Here is a 19533-nt window from a genome sequence, read left to right on the forward strand (position 1 = left end):
TGAAAAGGAAAAATTTGCAGGGCTATGGGGAAAAAGCAATTGGCTCCTCAAAGAGCCAGCACAGGCAAGTTGGGCCAAATGGTCGTCTTCTGTTCTGTATGATTCTATATGACTGCACAATCCTGCCTGAATTTAATGAGCATAACTGACAATATCTTTTATTTAAAAGGTAACATTTATAATTTAGTTCACGTGATCAGTAATGTAGTCAAATGGTTCTCCATAATAATGCCCCACACACTTCTATAGATGTATAAAAACTAAAGGATTTCCCCAAAAAACACAGCAAGCGAGAAAAGTGAATAATAACCAATACGGGTGGGTTTGGGAGGAATATTGCCGTTCTTGAAATAATAGAACACTTGAAAAGAAACCAGGCTTCCACAGATCATTTATAAGTTACAACTGTGGCAGGTCTACGCTGTTGTGAAACCTTTTTAACAATGTTAACCATTTTTCCTTGTTTTATCAAAGCACTGAGGTACTACATTTCTCTCTCTACTGCTGGAAAGAACCTTGTGCTAAAAGGCTCTTCAGTACTAATTGATACACAGATATTGATTCATCATGAAATTGCACACATATTCACACACTCCCACAAACACACATTTGTGCAGAATTGTGAAGAGACTATTTGTTTCATTATCACATGCAGCCTAGACAAAAGCCTTAAATTTATGGGGACAAACACAGTTAGTGTTAATAATGCAGTAAAATCAAATCAAAATAATCCGAAGTGTGAAGGAAGTATGGTGGAGATTAAAAAAAACAGAAAATGGGCAACAGCAGTTTAGATGTAGTACATTTGAGTGGATGAACAGCCAGTGGAATCAGGACAATTTTAAAAGAACAGGTTTAAGGGGTAATATGCATTGCTTGTATTGCCTTCCAACCTCCCATTTTGCAATCAAATTTTGTTGGATATATTTAATGTAAAGAAAGCAAAATATGCTACTTTTTAAAGCTCTTCTGCTCATTTATCATGGGAAAGATGTCTTAGGAGTGGCAAATACTAACAAGGTCATGAGTTCAAATCCCACCCTAGTAAATTGTGAACTGAATTCCATAAATCAGCTACAAAGTGGCCATGAAAACTGCTGGATTGTTGTAAAATCACAACTAGTTCACTAATACCCTTCAGGAAAAGGAACCAGCAACCTCACCCAATGTAGTGTACACATGACTCAGTCCACACTACATGGTGGACTCTTAATGCTCCCCAAAGTGACCTAGCAAGTCATAGGCAATAAATATAGCCGTTCTCTGCACTGCACACATCTAGAGAACAAATTTTTTAAAAAATTACCATTTTCAGGCTTGGTTTTCTTAAGCGAATCCATAAGAGTACTGATTGCTTTCAGAACGAAAACTATTTCTGTCACTCGTTGCCTGTATTTAAAAAAGACAAAAATTTAGATAAAAGTGTACGTGCTTGACTCCTTTAAATAAGATATCAACATCATACAAAAATATTAATATTCATTCCTGTTTTTTTAAACATTGGCCACATGATGGCAACATTGCCTCATTTTCTCTTGTAAAGACTTAAACAGATGTTCTGTTATGCACACCACATAAATTCATCTCACATAAACTCCAACCTGTAACCAGTTTATGGGAGACTGCTTGTGTAAAAAAAAATCCAGAATAGTTCATCCTGGCCAGAGTGATAGATAACACGGGCTGCAGCGGTAGAATGGATTAGACGCTGCCCTTTAACCAGCCCACAATGTGCTGACTGTCTTCCTGTGCGAGATTGGGCAGTTTCAATCCGGCGTGAGCCCACAGCATAACTGGCAATCTCACACAGACGGGCAATGAATGGCTGGTGAGCAAAGTCAAAAAATGTAATGCTATGTTGCGTTCTTCTGAGGTTGGGGCTTAGGCATATTTGTTGGGAAAGGATGGAGGAAGTTTTACTCTGCCCCTAGCTGTGCAATGTCTGACAAAAATGTAAAGTATTCCATTTCCAACACCAATATCCTTCACTTTGATAAGCACAAAAGTTCACACTAAAACACCACAGAAGTTAGTGACAGAATGCTAAGGAAATGGAAAAAAATCCATTTTATATCAGTGATGAAATCAAGTGTCCCTACAGATAATGTAGGCATCCAATGAAATGGCCTATTAACAGACTTGTACATCTACCAGAGAACATTCTCACTGCACCAGCAAGACCACTTCCTGCATTTTCCATCCTAAGATTACCAAGCTTTTGCGATTGTGCTAGATATGGAGATTCAGTCTCTTTACTTGTCTCAATTTCAATATATAAAGTTAGCTGAATTAAATTAGAAAAACACAAAAACATTGACATCACTGGGGGAAAAAAAAAGTGTGCGATGTGGAACAGGCTGCTGATTTGCTACATTTTGAACTACTGAGGACCAATTTCACTCCCACTAAGTAAAGTTGAGGTAGCATGTACTAAAACTTCAAATACCGTTGGTCGCAAATGCAGTTCTTCTCCTTATTCCCCACATTAGCTTGGATTTCTTAATACATTTCTGAGGATCAGTGTTGAAATATGTTCTGAGTAACACTACAGTACAATGTGATGCTTTCATTGATTCAGTTATGATCACATCAGTAGCAGTGTTCATTGTTAAGGGAGTTCTACTGGGTACATTTATAGAGCAGGACAATTGTATATATGGTAGCAGATGAAACATTTTGTCAAATGCAATCATACACCTGTTCAACTCTCCTCTTTAAATTTTGTGTACGAGGTTTCTGCATTTCAATAATGTTGCACAGTAACATTTGACGTTTAACAATACTTTAGATTAGCATTTTTGAAATGCCCTGTATTGCTGGATTTGGTTAATTTATTAGGGTTGAACATTACTACAAAAAGATGAAGAAAATATGTGAAAGATGGACTTTTATCCTGGTTACAATGATCCTTTGCCAACCTTGCATTAGACAGATTATGCATAACTATAGGACAGCATAACCTGGACAAAGATCAGACAGATGACACAGAATTATAGAAGAGCATAACGAACAAAGTGGGGCTAAATGTAGCATATGGTAAAGACTACCTTCAAATGGTGAAAAAGGACATTCAGGGTGGTGTAGTTTTAATTTTAAATATTTTTTTTTTGCAGGCTGGAGTATTCCTTTAAAATAGATCTTGACTGCACCTCCTTCACATCCAAAATTCAAGTTGAATAGTGTCCTATACTGAGCACTGGTGCTAGGAATATGTACATTTCCTAATCACATAAATTCTCTGTCTTAGATTCAGGATATTTTGATTCAAAATATTTATCATGAGATGCAAGTAATTTCAGCATTCAAAAGTAAATCATTCTAACCTTGGGAGAGGACATCTGCCACTCAACCTCTCGTCTTCAATGTACCGATGCAACACATCCTGTGACCTCTTTAAGAGCACCGACAATGCCATTCGAGAAATATACCCTTCCTGGGGAGTTGTCACTTTATTACTGAAGGAAAACTGAAGCAGCGTTTCAAAGCAGACTTTGGAAAATTCCTCTCTCATTCGAATGTCAATTTCTGCCTCTGTAGAAGTAGAGAAGTTGTGTTAATCTAACCATCAGTATTCATTTTATTGACCATGATGTGGAGATGCCGGTGATGGACTGGGGTTGACAAATGTAAGGAATCTTACAACACCAGGTTATAGTCCAACTGTTTTATTTAAAAATCACAAGCTTTCGGAGGCTTTCTCCTTCGTCAGGTGAGCGAGTGTGGGATTCCATGGAAGGTGACCGCATTTATATTCAGAGAACTGAATATAAATGCGTTCTCTGAATATAAATGTGGTAACCTTCCATGGAATCCCACACTCGCTCACCTGACGAAGGAGAAAGCCTCCGAAAGCTTGTGATTTTTAAATAAAACAGTTGGACAAAACCTGGTGTTGTAAGATTCCTTACATTTTATTGAAGGCAGTCTCCTCAAAGTCACTGCTCACTTTCCACTCATAGAATTTTATTTATTGCTACATAAATTATTTCTGCTTTAACATTTTGGTAGCCCAGCCAACACTGTATCCAGCCAAGGAGAGAACTAGGCATACTGGCTGTGAACACGTTTCATCAATTTGCCACAGCCTCTTGAAGACAAAGGTGGGGGGAGGGGAGGAGGAGTGAGACTGTGAAAAGCTACAGCTGCTTTCCAATTGGCCCTGTATTCATTTGGAGTTTGGAAGTTAGCACCCAGCGTTTACATTGCCAAATAAAGCTTCCTTATCCTGGTGCAGACTTAGTTTTTCATGCTTCTATTAAATATCAAGAGTGCTGCCATATTGGACCACCTGCTTATTTTTAAATTACTGCTCCGGGCCCAGCGTTTTAGAGTACACATGGCTGACTGCACCAGCTTGTGGAGATACCAAATCAATGGCCTCCCTCAGGGATCATAGCACCACTCCTTTTTAATGTGTACATGAACGACCTGCCTGTGACCAGATCGCAGAAATTCATCTCTGCTGATGACATGCCTTTGCAGCTCAACCTTGTGACTCTTCCACCCTGGAAACCACTCACTAATGCTATGAAACTTATGCCTGAAATGGCGTCTTCAATCAAGTACCACAAAAACTGTCCTCCGTCTTTCAATTGAACAGTGCTAGTGCCTCGTGAACTCACTGTCATCCTAAATGGTCAACTTCTTAAACACGGTGCTCACCCTGTTTACTTGGGCGTTACCCTCGACCTGCAGGGAAAGTCAAAACCCGAAATAACCCTAATCGCCAAACTTGCTGGCTGTGTTTGAGGTGCAAACCCCTCCACTTCACGTTCATCTGCTCTTGCTCTCTGCTATTCAGATGCAGAATATTGCACTCCCATTTGGGCTCGCTCAGTGCACACTAAGCTGATGAATGCTGAACTGCGTGCTATGCATCTTGTGTCAGGCACATTGTGACCTATTCTGTGGTTACCAGTCCTCTACAACATTGCTCCTCTACATCTTCGTTGTTCAGATGCAGTAGCAAAATTGGTGAATAGACTCCATGACAAAATCATGTTGCCAATTCACTCTGGTTTGTTCTACCCACAACAGCGCGACTCTCTTCGAGAGTGGTCAATCTTCACTGATACTGTTGACTTTTCTTTACCAACTCGCTGGTGTAAAGACTAGACAGATGCTCCAATAAATCAACATGTTATCTCCGACCAGTCAGCTAGGACTGCTTAGTTTGATGCTTCTCAAATCATTTTTAAACTGGACAAGGACAATATGCCTCAAATCTTCACCCATGGGGCCTTTGTGACAATTAAAAATGTCCTTGCGGACAAATACAAACCATATCCCACATCGTTGAATTATGTCCACTAACTGCGCTATCTGTTGGCTTACGAACTCTGCATTCCGGATGATGACTATGTTCTAAAATGGCTGGAATTATATGCCGAGTCTGCATATGCTAAACAAATACTAGTGCTGCCAGGATAAGGGAACTAGTATCAGTTTATCAGTGTAAATGCAAGGAGCAGACCCATGGATGCTGGTCTCCTGGAATCTGAATTAAAATTTTCTCGGGGGAATTTAGGGTCTTTCTGAATGGATGAAAGAAGATAAGCCAACTGGCACTTTCTTATCTCTATCTTGTGAAGATAATGCCAATCTACACATAGATTATGTATATACCAAATACAGGTACACAGTTGAATCCTGATAAACTTATAACCACATTGTGAAGTGTTATGGAATTGCTACACATTTTTAAAATGTTTGTACCACATTCAGTCAATCTGAACAAAAACAGAAACCCTTCAAAGCCCATGTATAAAACCAGTGTCTTGATTTTAAAACTTCTGCCTCTAGGTGACATGTGGGAGTAACAAGAATATGCTAAATATTAAAGTATTAAAAAAGACTTAAAAGCAGAAAATGCAAAAATAAAGCTTTCTCTGAAAAGTAACATTTAATCTACGCACTTGCCATTACTTACTATGACAGCAGGGAGTTAATCCCTTTATTAATAGGTTGAGGTGCTCATCTGTATCCTGATGGGGTACTTTTCTCATGATGTGGTGTTTGATCCAAAAATGTTTGTTGTCTCTTTGTTCTTGGTATCTTGGAAGGTTTTTTGTTGTTGCTTTCTCTCTGTAGTGGTTTCTTTTATTGTGGGTTAATCTGCGCCTCAGAGGTTTTATTGCGGAATCGCTCTGTAGTGGTTTGACTGGGTTAATCTGTGCCTCTACTGCTTCACTAATGCATAATTACTATTTTGTTGGCAGTTTGTATTTTGTGGGTTGCAGTTTGTTTTAATATTGTTTCTTTTTATTCTGAAGCGTTTCTTTTGTGTCATGTAGACCCATATTTGTTGAGAGCAGTTAGTCAATGAGTCGCTGAGATTTGTTTGGTGGATTTTCAGAGAGATAAGTTTGGGGATAATAGAATTTCTTGAATAAATTGTGCCCATTTTTAACTAGCATTTATATAGTGCATTTAACATAGATAAAGGTCTCAAGCTGCTTCATGGAAGCACAATAAGGCAAAAAAGGACTCCAATTCAAAGGAGGAGATATTAGGGGGGGGGGTGACTAAAAGCTTCATCGAAGAGGTGGGTGTTAAGGAGGGTATTAAAGGAGAGAGAGGTGGAGAGGGAATTCCAGAGTGTAGGGCCTTGATGGCTCATGGCATGGCTGCCAATGGTGGGGCGAAGGGAGTAGGGAATGCACAGGTGGCCAGAGTCAGAGGAATGTAGAGTTCTTGGTGGGACGTAGAGCTGGAGGAGGTTACAAAGATAGGGAGGGATAAGGCCATGAAGAGATTTAAACATGAGGATGAGAATTTTAAATTTGAGGCATTGTGGGACCGGGAGTCAATGTGGGTCACCGAGGACAAAGATGATCGGTGAGATGGACTTGGTGAGGGATAGGACATGTGCAGCAGAGTTTTCGATGAGTTGAAGTTCATTGAGGGTGGAGGATGGGAGGTGGCCACGAGAGCATTGGAATAGTTGAGTCTGGAGGTGACAAAGGCCTGGATGAGGGTTTCAGCAGCAGACAGGTAGAGGTTGAGGCAGGCACGAGGTGGATGTAGGCAGCCTTTGTATTGGAGAGTATATGCAGATAGCTCGGGGTTATTTCGGGTTAAATATCATGTGTTTGAAGTTGAGAACTTGTAAACTTGTTGCCTGATGTGTTGATGTAGCTTTTTTTTAAAAAAAAAGCTTCACCGTAGCTTTTTTTTTAAAAAAAGCTTCACCTGCATATATTCCATTATAACAATCTCTATCCACACACCAACTAATATAATTTGCAGATATTTACTTCCACACATCCTTGAGTGAAAATATCTGCAGGTAAAACAGCTTTCGATAAAAAGCTGCAAAAAAATTCCAACAGCACACAATGGTTCTAAAATTTCAATCTACGTGAGCACACATCTGTTCAGAGTTTGTTGCTGTCTTAATATAATTAAACTTTTCCAGTACACCACAGGACAAAAATGAAATGGTCTTAATATAGCAGACTTAATATAGGACAGTGATGTAATGTTTAATAAAATTGCATGTTTAAAAAAACATGAGCTTTCGCTATTGAGTTGGTCTCAAAAGTTGGATTTTACTGCCTTCCTTTTTTTTTTAAGTGAAAATTTTCCTTTTAATCAACGACAAGCACTAATTATTGATTCTGAATATTAAAATTAGGATCTTATACCATCACTTTTCCTATTACATGGGTTTCTTATTTAAATAAAATTGTTACCATTTTTCACAAATTACTGATGCACTGTGTTTGCCCACAAGTTTTCCTCCAGCTTCTCATCCATTTCTGCCCAACTTTTGAATACATTAACAATATGACGTACCTGTAAATGAGGTTGACTGAGAATGGATTGAACCTTTGTTTAGCATTGTCATTATCTGGCCAACAAATTCTTTTGGAATGAAGTTCGCATATGGCAATATATCTGTGCTAATAAGCTGCACAACCTAAAAAGAATAAAAAGCGATTGTAGTGCGGTGTATTATTGTATCAAATTAAACACGAGTAAAATGGATGATAATTTCACAAATACTCTGGACTATGTTCAATGCATGTATTCTTAAGCATCTACAAAGACAATTTTTAAAAATGTTCAATGTTTGCTGAGCATGCATAACTTAAAAAAAATCTCAACTTAAACTCACTTCAACATCTATGTTCTCATTTTTCTCAAATTCTTGAATGGAGAGATTATCTGGGGGTGTGCTGTAAAACCAAATCATTAGTGTGACAATGTAGTGTTCATTTGGCAACCATACATTATTTAATGAGTTGTTCTTCAGTGTAAATTGATTAACACAATGGGACCTCATTTCGCCAAACAGTTCGGAAACGTTTGGATGAATGAATAATTCAGGTAAGGACTGCATGTTAATTCCTGGACGATATTTTTTCAGCAAGAAAACAGATATGCAGCATGACTAAATTATCATACACAAAGAACAAGAACCTGCACTTGTATAACTCCCCATTACGTCCTCAGGACACATCAAAATACTTTACAATCAACAAATTATTTCTTGGTAGTTACTGTTGATATGCAAGCAAACACAGCAAATATTTGCACATAGCAAGGTCCCACAAAAAGCAAATGAATGAAGGACAAGACAATCTATCTTCATGGTGTTGGTTGGCTGGCTAGCAAGAGCACCAGGAGAACTTCTCTTTTTTGACTAGTGACATGGGATCGTTTACATCCACCTGAGCAGGTAGACAGAATGTCAGTTTAACATTTCATCCAAAAGATGGCACTTCCAACAATGAAGGATTCCCTCAATAAATGCACTGCAGTGTCAGCCTAGGTTACACGGTCATTAGTGTGGCTGAAGATCCACAACCTTCTCACACAGAGGCAAGAGTCTTACCAAATGAGCCAAGCTGACACGGGACAATCCTGAGATCCAACTGATTCAGAAAACCAGTCAATTCAGATAAGTGAGGTTCAGACAAAATGTTTCTCATTCCAGTCCATTCAGATGTTTAATCATTGTGCAATACATTCATCATGCTGTATGTGGAATAATCTTAAGGATACTAGAACAACAACATTTGTGAAACAGAATACATATAATGTTAGATAAATTTTTCCACTCACCTTTTAGTAAACAAAAAATCTTCAAATGTGTTGGATAGTTCTGGCCACATAGTATCAAATTTTCTTGAAGAAGCATGCTGCCTAGCAACCGGAAGTCCAATAGAAAGCACTTTAAGGAGAGAGGAAACAGCCATTTTCCATGTAGTTTCAGATGGGCAGGCATACTTCAGACTGAGTGGTATCCTCAATGTCTAATGAAAGAAAGGAGAGAGAGGGGGGTGACTTCTGTGATTAAATGTAATCCTCACCAATAGACTGCTACAGGAATTTAAGGTTGCAAACCCAGCATATCCTTGTCTTATTACAAACAAAACTACAATTTTAAATTCATGAAGCATGCCCGTGCTGGGGAACAAAATACCTTTTCACTCTGGCCACCCAGTGTCAGCATGAAACCCAATCCTGTCAGGTACACCACAGCCTGCTGCAGAGCAACAGTCCCTCGATTCTGACCCAATAAATGTGTCTTTGTCCCAACTTAAAAAAAAACTGGTGTTTCCATGTAATTTTTCACACTTCTCACACCAGTTAATGGGCTCCCTGACTGAGATTGCCAACACGGGGAGATTTCCTCTGTGTGCTATGTGCAACTAAATCAGAAAATTCATTCTTTGTAAACAGGTTTACAATTTCCTTAGAGTGCACAGAAGAAACCTTCTGCCAGTGTCAGTTTGTGCAAAACAGTGGGCAATTTTGAACTGTGTGTCTGTTGCAGCTAAGAACTAGGCTGAGACTGTCCAAACTCTTAATGCAAGTCCCTTCATTCTGGGAGAGATGAGACTATAATCCCTTTGGTTTTTACTAGACTCAGGTCCCAAAGGTGAAAGGCCAGAATGAAAAACTCTTGTGACAGCAAGTGCCTGAAATCATTATTTTTTAATGGTGTGAAAAGATGTGCAACAGAAAAGTACCTGCAAAATAATTTTATGGATTAAACCATGCCACAGTCCTACCATCCTATTGAAGAGGTAGAAAGTTGTCTCAGAATTCACTTCCAGATTCAAACTTAAGTTCACTATAATCATGAATCCACAACTATGGAGATCATCTAAGTTTTGAATATTTCACAAAAGGCTAGGATTCAAATAACTATGAAATTAGTTTACAGAATTGTAAAATCATTAATAAAAGCACTGAAAACTTCAAGTTGATTAAACTGTACAATATTCTACCAAGCTGAAACCAGTCCTAAAAGGCAACTAGCCATCTATAGTGATCAGTTAATGTCAACCTCAAAATAGATCAATCAGATTTAGACCTTCATTATAGAACATCCGAAGTCAATCCACAAAGTAATCATTATAAACCATTTTACTGTACTTCAACATAAATTACCTTAATGATTTTCTGAAGGACTTTTTCATTTACCACAGCTTTGTGACATGCTGTCTTCTGATACAAATCCACAACAACTTCCAGTGATTTTTCAGCAAATGGTACATAATTCAAAGCCACCCACTCCGCCTGCAAGGAAACACAGTTTATGGCATTTAAATTTCAAAAGTTAGTGAAAATACTAATAATCTTGCAATATGGAGGCTGCTTTGTAGTGAAGAGAAATTGGTTATCAGTTTAATTTTCCTGGTTCACATGCACAGATCACTGAAGAGGTGGAAAAATAAAGAACAGGTTTGTACAACTGAAGCAGGGGAACCGTAATAGTTTAAAGTTGCAGTATCGCTGTTCTTCAGACTTTTATACCTTGCAGTTAGTAAGGTAGGTTGTGTTGAGATTCAAATTTGATCCTGAAAGTATAGTAACACAGTTCTTCGCTGCCAAATTAAGTACTAAATAGAACATCCCATAAATATCTGCCTACATTCAACTATTTCTAGTATACTTATACCATTTCTGTACCTGCTAGAAGAAGCATTATAGTTCATGTAGCTATATCATCACAACAAATAAATTGATCCTGGTGATTACTTTCCAAGTTGTATGAGAGATACAACTTTTAAGGGTCTACAGTCACTGATGAAGGCATCTGCCCAGTGATAGACTATGGTGGTTTGGTAGGGTACAGAAAGTGCATCTCTTGCTGCCACAAGCCATGCAGACCAGTGAACTTGATGATAACTAGCCAATTACAAGCCAGATTCCACTCACTCCAACAAACAGTACATTCGCAGTACAAGTTTAGCATCAATGTGAAGCTGCTTCAGTATCTCACCAATGCTAAGCTTGTAGAGTATAAATTGGATGGCAAGATCTGAACTGGCTTCTCAAGGCACTCTCACTCCTCTTTGCTCTGATGTCATGACAGGCAACGACCATGGTATTCATAGTATCATAGTAGGTACAGCAAAGGAGGAGGCCACTCGGCCCATTGTGCCTGTGCCGGCTCTTTGACAGAGCTATCCAATTAATCCCATTCCTCTGCTCTTTCCCCATAGTCCTGTCGATTTTTTTCCCTTCAAGTATTTATCCAATTCCCTTTTGAAAGTTACTATTGAATCTGCTTCCACCACCCTTTCAGGCAGTGCATTCTAGATCATTACAACTTGCTGCGTAAAAAAATATTTTCTCATGTCGCCTCTGGCTCTTCTGCCGATCACCGTAAATCTGTATCTTCTGGTTACTGTCCCTTCTACCACTGGAAACAGCTTCTCCTTATTTACTCTATCAAAACCCTTCACGATTTTGAAGACCTTTATCAAATCTCCCCTTAACCGCCTCTGTTTTGAGAACAACCTCAGCTTCTCCAGTCTCTCCACATAACTGAAGTCCCTCATCCCTAGCAACATTCCAGTTAAGCTCTTCTACACCCTAAGGCCATGACATCCTTCTTAAAGTGTGGTGCCCAGAATTGAACACAATACTCCAGCTGAGGCCTAACCAGTGTTTTATAAAGGTTTAGCATAACTTCCTTGCTTTTGTACCCAACGCCTCTATTAATAAAAAAGCATGTGGGATCCTGGGCTTGAACAGCTGAGACTTCATTCAAAATGCTTAACACAAGGAAGTAATGTGGGAAGGTGGAATCACAACTAAAGAGAGACTGCAACAAAATAGGATTCTTTACTCTATGAGATTATCAATTATCATGAAGGGAAAGTAGCTTTTAATTTCAGTCAAAGAAATGCTTGAAGAAGAAAAAAAAGAAAAACTGCAAATGCTGGAAATCAAATAAAAACAGAAAATGTTGGCAGTGAGCACCTGTAAAAAGAGCAAAAATAATTTAAACAGTTCAGGTCTATATTCTTCAGCAGATAAGCAGGCATTTTAGTAAAATTGGAAAAAAAGAAATAAAGGGGTAGGTAGAGAAGGGGAAAACGTCAACAGATTTCTAATTAGAGGAGTTAATGGGTTGTATGACTTACACATTGTTTAGTAGGAAACCGTTAGATGATATTAAAGGAATATGCAAATAGTTAGGAGGGTGAACAGATATGGCAGAAAGCCACACATACAAACAAGAAAATGGAGGAAATTTAATAGACAGAAAAAAAACATGCAAATGCTGCAGGTCTGAAATTAAAACAGAAAATACCAGCAAAACACTTTTCCCCTCAGTCTCAGAGAAAAACAGGCCAACACCACATGCATAGAACTGCTCTCCCTGTACTAACAAAGGATTTACACCCTAAATTGTCAACCAACCTCCCCTTTCCCCCAGACACCAATCGTCCCATCCAACATCACATGAATGGAGGCTACAGCTAACTCTCGAAGTTAATGAAGTCAATGTTCAGACCAGAGGATTGCAGTGTGTCCAGGAGAAAGATGAGATACTGGAGATAATTTTTAACTTTGCCACCTGGACAGTGATCTGGCATAACAGATCTCTGGCCCTTTATAGAATCTAACCAATTTTTGTTCCATTGATTTCAATGGAATAAAAAAAATCGGACGGGTTTTACAACGGGTGGGCAATCTCCTCTGCCAGGTTAACACCCAGGTGGCGAATTAGAAATTTACCCCCATTGTTTCTGAAGCTTATGTTGAGCTTGGTTGGAACAGTGCAGCAGGGTAAAGATGGAGAGGTCAGAATGGGAATGGGAAGGGAGGGAGTTAGAGCGGCGAGAGGTCTTGGGGGCAAAAAGAGGTGTTGGGCAAAGTGGTTACCTCATCTACATTTGGTCTTCTTGATGTAGTGGAAGCCATACCATGAATAGCGAATACTGTATACTAGATTAGATAGCCATGATTCAATCTGTTCAAGTTAGAAAGAGGATTCCCCAAGGGACATCAAAAACACCAAAATGGTTGGAGGCTAGGGGAGAGAATAATCGCAAATGCAACAAAATTTGAAAGTGAGTCTGAACGGCAGAGGTGAAGGGTGATAATAAAGATCACTAATTTGTCTATAAATTCTAAAGAAACTAAGCAGAATCAGAAGTGGACTTTCATACAATTCGAGTCAGGTACTGCCATTCGATCCCTGATTAAGTTTCAAGGTGGGTGGCCTCAAGTATCTTCAGCCTGAAGCCTACTAACCAATGGATTGAAGTCCAACATCTTGACCTTGCCTGTGAAGGATCTATCCTTTGTCTTTCATATGAAATGTCTACACTTTCCTGCTAGCCAGATGGCTTTTATAGCAGGCAGCCCATTGCTGCAAATTAATGGGTTAACTTTTAAAGGGAGACTTCCAGAGTAGAGTCTATAACTCTTGAATGGAACAGCAGATGAATATATACAACCACTCTACTTTTTTTTTGTTGAAGATAGCTCTTCAGAGTTCTATTACACAAACAGTGCAGCTGAAAAACCGTTCTGCACAAAATTATGTAGTCTCAACATATATGCACGGCTTTTTTCCTTTTCAAATTCATTTTTCGTTGTATTTAAATGTTGAATTCAGATCACCCAAATCATCATAGAATTAACTGCATAATTTGATTTCAAATTCATGAAATCAAATTCAAGTAGATCATCAGAAAAGGGACACTGCAGCTTTAAAAGTCAGAAAAACGAGGAAGCAAATCATTTGCGTTAACAGTATACTGAAGTGTAGTTTGCCATGCGGTTTAGGCTAGTCTAATGCTAGTCTGAATGGGTCAAGTCAAAAACAACCTACTGGAGGCTTAAAACTTACCGGAGCAAATAGTTGAATCTATTATATATCCGTCACGTACAGAAGCAGCATAAACGGGACAAAAGAAGATCATAATCATTATCAAACTACTTAGAAGAGTAAACAAGTGTCATTTTGTTGAATATTTGCTGAAAAAAGTATAGGCAATACAGTTGTATTTTGGTGAAGACTTTGGTACTTTAATTCAAATTAAATGGATGGGTTTAAATTCTGCTTAAAACATTTTCCATAATTTGAGTAGATGGCTTTTTAACATCAATTTCCTGGCTCACTCAGCTTTTTAGCTGTGACATGTGATCTTTCAGATAAATTACCTGAATAAATAATTGTGACTAGGAGTAAAGGACCAGAGGAACGTGCCCTAAAGTCACTGCACTTCTGTCAAGCTGAAATCCCAAGGTTCTCCTGCGTGTTGCTGTGGAAGGTTTTGGTATTGACACAATTGTTACGTTCCCCACTGAGGATTTTATTACTAGGAGGGAAACTTGATAGGTTTGTAGATTGGAGGAAAGAGGGAATTGTTCAAATAAACGCTTTATTTATGCCATAACTCCAGTAAAAATACTCTCATCATAGCTATCAATTCATCTTTCAAGAGTATGTAGGTTCCATTTTTTTTTTAAAAAGGGTACAGACAACACAAGGAATCTCAAATATGAAGCATTCCTTGAATGAGTAATGGATAAACCAGACTTTGTTGCATCTTAATAAAAAGGTAGAGTAATGAAAATAAGCTTGCCTTAATGGGAAATAGATCAGCAAACACAAAGACCATGGGTGGCAAATGATTTGGCTTAATCTACATTTATAGTCTTGAAAAGTGTGACATTCAGGAAGATTCAGGAGAATTCAACCAAGAGTTTTGCACAGCATGGCTGTCAACTTAGGGTGACAGTACCAGGTGGATCAGCGCATTGATGAAAGGAAGGAGAATCTCGTTCATCTATACCTATAGACTGCCTAAAAGTTAGCCATTTTGGCTCTTTCACGGGTCTTGGAATTTACAATTCCTGTAGATTTCAGGGTACATATCTTGGCAGCTGTACTTATCTGATATGATGATGATCATGAGAACGGTGCTCAGTCACCCTGGTGGCAAAAAGATTAGTTGCCTTGTTTTGGGACAATGGCAGTGTTTTACTCAAGAATTTTAATATGAGGGAGCGACCTTCAGGTCTATACGTTAGAGAATATCTTCCCTAAGTCACATACTTAAGGTAAAATATGGAGACCGTGGTGTCAGAAAATGAGCAGGATGAAGTGAAAGTTGAACTGGAAAGAGGTAAAGATGGCTGGGGGGGGGGGGGGGGGGGGAGTGGAAGTAGATTTATTTATGAATTGAAAATCTAAATGTGTGTCAACAGCAAAAGCCTAAGAGCAATGTTGCGCAAAACCTCTCTGACATGGGTGGTGCTTTTTTTTAGATTTTTTTTTTTTGAGAAGAGGAAATACCCACTGACTGCCCCACTGGATTACATGTAAGGTCAGTAAGTCTTCCCTTTCTTCTGTCAGCAAGTTGTACATGATTGTTTCCACACAGTTTTGCTTGAAAATTTTAGTAATGATTATTGCAAAAAATAAATTCCTGTTCTCCTTTATACCACAGTAACTTGCTAATTAAATGTCTCAAGCATTAATGCTTACAATTAGGTAACAAAAGCACAACAAAATGCTACCGTATGTTTTTTGTAGCACACAGGTGGAGGTGTTCACGCACCTGATGCTAAGAAGTGTTATTCACATGATTGGCAAAAAAATTGGTGCAGTACTGATTATCTGGCACTATCTTCAGCACACATTCAAAAAAAAAACTGGCAGTAGTAATATTTCTTAATGCCACATTTAGTATTTTAAAAGCACAACAGATTTTGATGCTAATTTTTGGAACCTGGTACCTCTTTAGAAAACTAAAACCACCCAATTCGGCCAGCAGTGCCAGAGCTCCAAGTTGGCTGAAACTCAGTCAGTTTTTGGTTTCACTCCCAAAATGATTTCAGAGTACAGAATCTTACTAGCCAGCAAACTGGCACATGAGCTTCTCTTCCAAATGCTGCATGCCTTAAAACATGGCCACCAGATTCCCCACTCGTTCCCTCCTCAAGCCACCTTGGCTTTTGCTTTAGCACCATTTCACGGGCGCAGGCAGCCTCCCAAGTAACTCGACCAGGTGAACATTCTTTATATGTGAGCCTAAACAGTGTATATTCTGGTCTATTTAACTAAGGCAAACCTGATTCAGATGCCACCAAATGTCCACATAGCTGCACTTTCCAATGGGAGTCATCTGATAGTGATCCCAAGAGTAACACTTGGCCAAATATTCCCCTCCCTGATGTAAGTCCAATTGTATTCAGTCACCTCTCAGCTGAGATCAGCCAACTCAGTACAAAATAGAGATTAAAACAGGGAAATTCCTGGCCTGCACAATTTAGTATTGACTAGACACTGCATATATCTACTAACCCATTGCAGGAGGCTATAAAAAAAACTTCATTTCTTTGGATTACGGGCTGGATATATCTTCCGCGCTGTCCCCCCCCCCCACCGCCCTTTGTTAGTTCTGAAAAATTCCAGAGGTATAAATACGGTCATTTTCAGACTCAACCATGTCAGATTCAAAGCCAAATACAAAAACCCTTTTGATACAACAAATGTAGCTAAGGTCAAGCGTTTCATATGGAAGAATAAAAATAAACCATAGAGGATTTTATTGTTACAATCACGGTAACACAGTATGTGCAGCCACACAAATCTATTACTATGACATTGTGTTCCTAATTATAAAAGATAAGCTTGTTGTTTTAAGAAAAGTATTTGCCCGATTACCTGATTAAACTTTGCATTTGCTATATTCTTTGTTTCTAATTTTCCATATGTTGGTGCCTTGCAGGAGAATTCGACAAATGAGAGTAACTGGTCAAAGATCGCTGGGTACATGATCTGCATGTCTTCCAGTCCTACGCAAATTGCCTAAATGGGGGAAGAAACAAGTTAGGAAGATGTCAGCAGAAAAGCAGACATGATTTCATATTTTGTGTGTGCGTTTTCAAAATGTGGTTTTAAGTCTTTTATTATTCATTCTTGGGACGTAGGCATCACTGGCAAGTGTTGCCCATCCCTAGTAGCCTTGAGAAGGTGGTGTGGGCTGCCTTCATGAACTGCTGCAATTCTTTGTAGCGGCTTGATTCAACTGAGGGGCTTACGAGGCCACTTCAGAAAGAAGTTACAAATCAACCATGTTGGTGTGACACATAGGCCAGACCCAGGTAAGGATGGCAGGTTTCCTTCCCTAAAGAACATTACGACAATCCAACAGATTCATGATCAATTTTACTGATAGCAGCTTTTTATTTTTAGATTTTTTTTTTATATAAACTGAATTCAAAATCTCAAACTGCCATGGTGCGATATGAACTCACTATTGTTTAGAAGAATGAGAGGTGATCTCATTGAAACATATAAGATTCTAAGAGAGCTTGACAGGGTCTCTTAGAACCTGATGCTGAGAGGATGTTTCCCCTGGCTGGAGAGTCTAGAACTAGGGGACATAATCTCAGGATAATGGGTCGTACATTTAGGACTGAGATGAGGAGGAATTTCTTCACTCAGAGAACCGTGAATATTTGGAATTCTCTACCTGAGGGCTGTGGATGCTCAGTCGTCAAGACGGAGATCGATAGATTTTTGGGCTAAGGGAATCAAAGGATGTGAGGATCGGCGGGAAAGTGGAGTCAAGGTCGAAGATCAGCCATGATCTTACTGAATGGCACGAGGGGCCGTATGGCCTACTCCTGCTCCTATTTCTTATGTTCGTACATTCTAACTCACGTTCTCTGAATTATTAGCCCAAGCCTCTGGATTACTAGGCCAATAACAGTAGGCAAGTGCCGTGTAGAATTATTGGAGACTACACTTGTGTGTTAGAGACTTTTTTTAAAAAAAAAGCTTGTACAAGGTTTGATAGAAAATAAATTTTACTTCATGCATCAGTTTGTGTTTGTTCAGTTCTGTTGACTTTACTAACCCATCTCAATTAGAAAACCAGCTCAGGATTGCTCATTTGCTCACGGAAAGGGATCCCTACCTCATGAGCATTGCTAGAACAAAATGAAGCAATTTTCCTTCTTTACCCATCCCTGGTAAGTTGCTCTGTTTTCTCTCTGGAGTTTTAAAAAATACATACAGTGCTCCCTACAGTGCCCAGCTAACAAAAAATGTTACACTTCTGCATTGAAGTGTTTTAGCTGGACAGAGTAACTTTGTTGGAGCCATTAAATGATCACATACCCACAAAGAATAAATCTCATTTACAGTGAAAGTGTTCAGGTGAGATTACTTTGTGAAGAATCTGCTTTACTAGGGAAATTGAAAACTTGATCACTAAAGCCAATGTATATTTAAAGCTCAACAATGCATGACGTTTAAAGGATTAATGTGCAGGAATGTTCTTGCTGCTCCCTCCCCCACAAAAAAAAAATCTGACTTTAAAAAAATTTAAACTTCTGTCTTGTATGTGTAACTTCTACCATTTGAAATCTCCACATGTGGCTCCATAGGAAATAATAAGGATCAAAGTAATTTACAATAAAAGTACTCCACCTTCCCTAACTTACCCACTCCTTTTAGCACATGGAGAATACATTCATGTTCTTTCCTCACTAGTTTTTTTTGTCCTCCTCCACTCCTCTCCTGAAGGTATTGGCTCCATCTACACCACCTTCTGGCACTGCATCCAAGCGGCTATAATTCATGTCTGACAGTGAATGTTGGCTGGCTATTCTAAAACCTCAATCACTGTTCTAGCTGAGATCAGCTAACTCGGTACAGACCAGGGATTGAACCTGGGACCTTCCTAATCTTTACACCGTAGCTACTCATTGGATAAGCTCATTCAGCCATCATAGGGAGGGGGCAGCTGTAGCACTCGTGCTGTTAAATTACCCTCACCAAAAGTTACTGCATTTTATCCTTTTTTTTGTGAACTATCAACCTTAGGTACTAATTTCAAATAAAATGAACATGAGCAAAAGCTCAACAGACTTTTCATGTGAAATTGGAATTACATCATAAAGAGGTTGCTGTGTGCTGTTTATTTTGTGAGGTTCAGCCTCGTCAGGTCAATTTTAAGCCTCCCTTTTCATAGAATCATAGAAAGTTACGGCACAGAAAGAGGCCATTTGGCCCATCGTGTCCGTGCCAGCTGAAAAAGAGCTATCCAGCCTAATCCCACTTTCCAGCATTTGGTCCATAGCCCTGTAGGTTACCGCACTTCAAATGCACATTCAAGTATTTTTTTAATGAGTTGAGGATTTCTGCCTCTACCACCCTTTCAGGCAGTGAGTTCCAGGCCCCTACCCCCTCTGGGTGAAAACATTTTTCCTCAGCTCCCCTCTAATCTTTCTACCAATCACTTTAAATCTATGCCC

The 19533-nt window shown here is 39.0% G+C and overlaps 1 protein-coding gene and 1 long non-coding RNA gene across 8 annotated transcripts in view; one reads left to right on the forward strand and one right to left on the reverse strand.

Annotated features, from left to right (window-relative positions):
* Positions 1-18096, forward strand: part of LOC137334590 (uncharacterized) — a 44202-nt gene extending 26106 nt beyond the window's left edge. For both annotated transcript variants that reach the window (XR_010966186.1, XR_010966185.1), the window contains 2 exons: positions 15532-15590; positions 16998-18096. This is a non-coding gene — a long non-coding RNA (uncharacterized lncRNA). The remainder of the gene's footprint in view (positions 1-15531; positions 15591-16997) is intronic.
* Positions 1-19533, reverse strand: part of mon2 (MON2 homolog, regulator of endosome-to-Golgi trafficking) — a 135276-nt gene that overhangs the window by 1728 nt on the left and 114015 nt on the right. For 4 of the 6 annotated variants that reach the window (XM_067999375.1, XM_067999374.1, XM_067999378.1 and 1 more), the window contains exons 27-34: positions 16934-17077; positions 14108-14125; positions 10405-10533; positions 9070-9260; positions 8120-8180; positions 7798-7921; positions 3324-3531; positions 1307-1389 (exon numbers count right to left, since the gene is read on the reverse strand). In XM_067999375.1, the coding sequence (XP_067855476.1) occupies positions 1307-1389; positions 3324-3531; positions 7798-7921; positions 8120-8180; positions 9070-9260; positions 10405-10533; positions 14108-14125; positions 16934-17077 (958 nt within the window). The remainder of the gene's footprint in view (positions 1-1306; positions 1390-3323; positions 3532-7797; positions 7922-8119; positions 8181-9069; positions 9261-10404; positions 10534-14107; positions 14126-16933; positions 17078-19533) is intronic. The other 2 variants (XM_067999377.1, XM_067999376.1) reach the window with 1 other exon arrangement.

This window comes from Heptranchias perlo, chromosome 18, assembly GCF_035084215.1.
Source record: "Heptranchias perlo isolate sHepPer1 chromosome 18, sHepPer1.hap1, whole genome shotgun sequence".
Lineage (NCBI taxonomy): Eukaryota > Metazoa > Chordata > Chondrichthyes > Hexanchiformes > Hexanchidae > Heptranchias > Heptranchias perlo.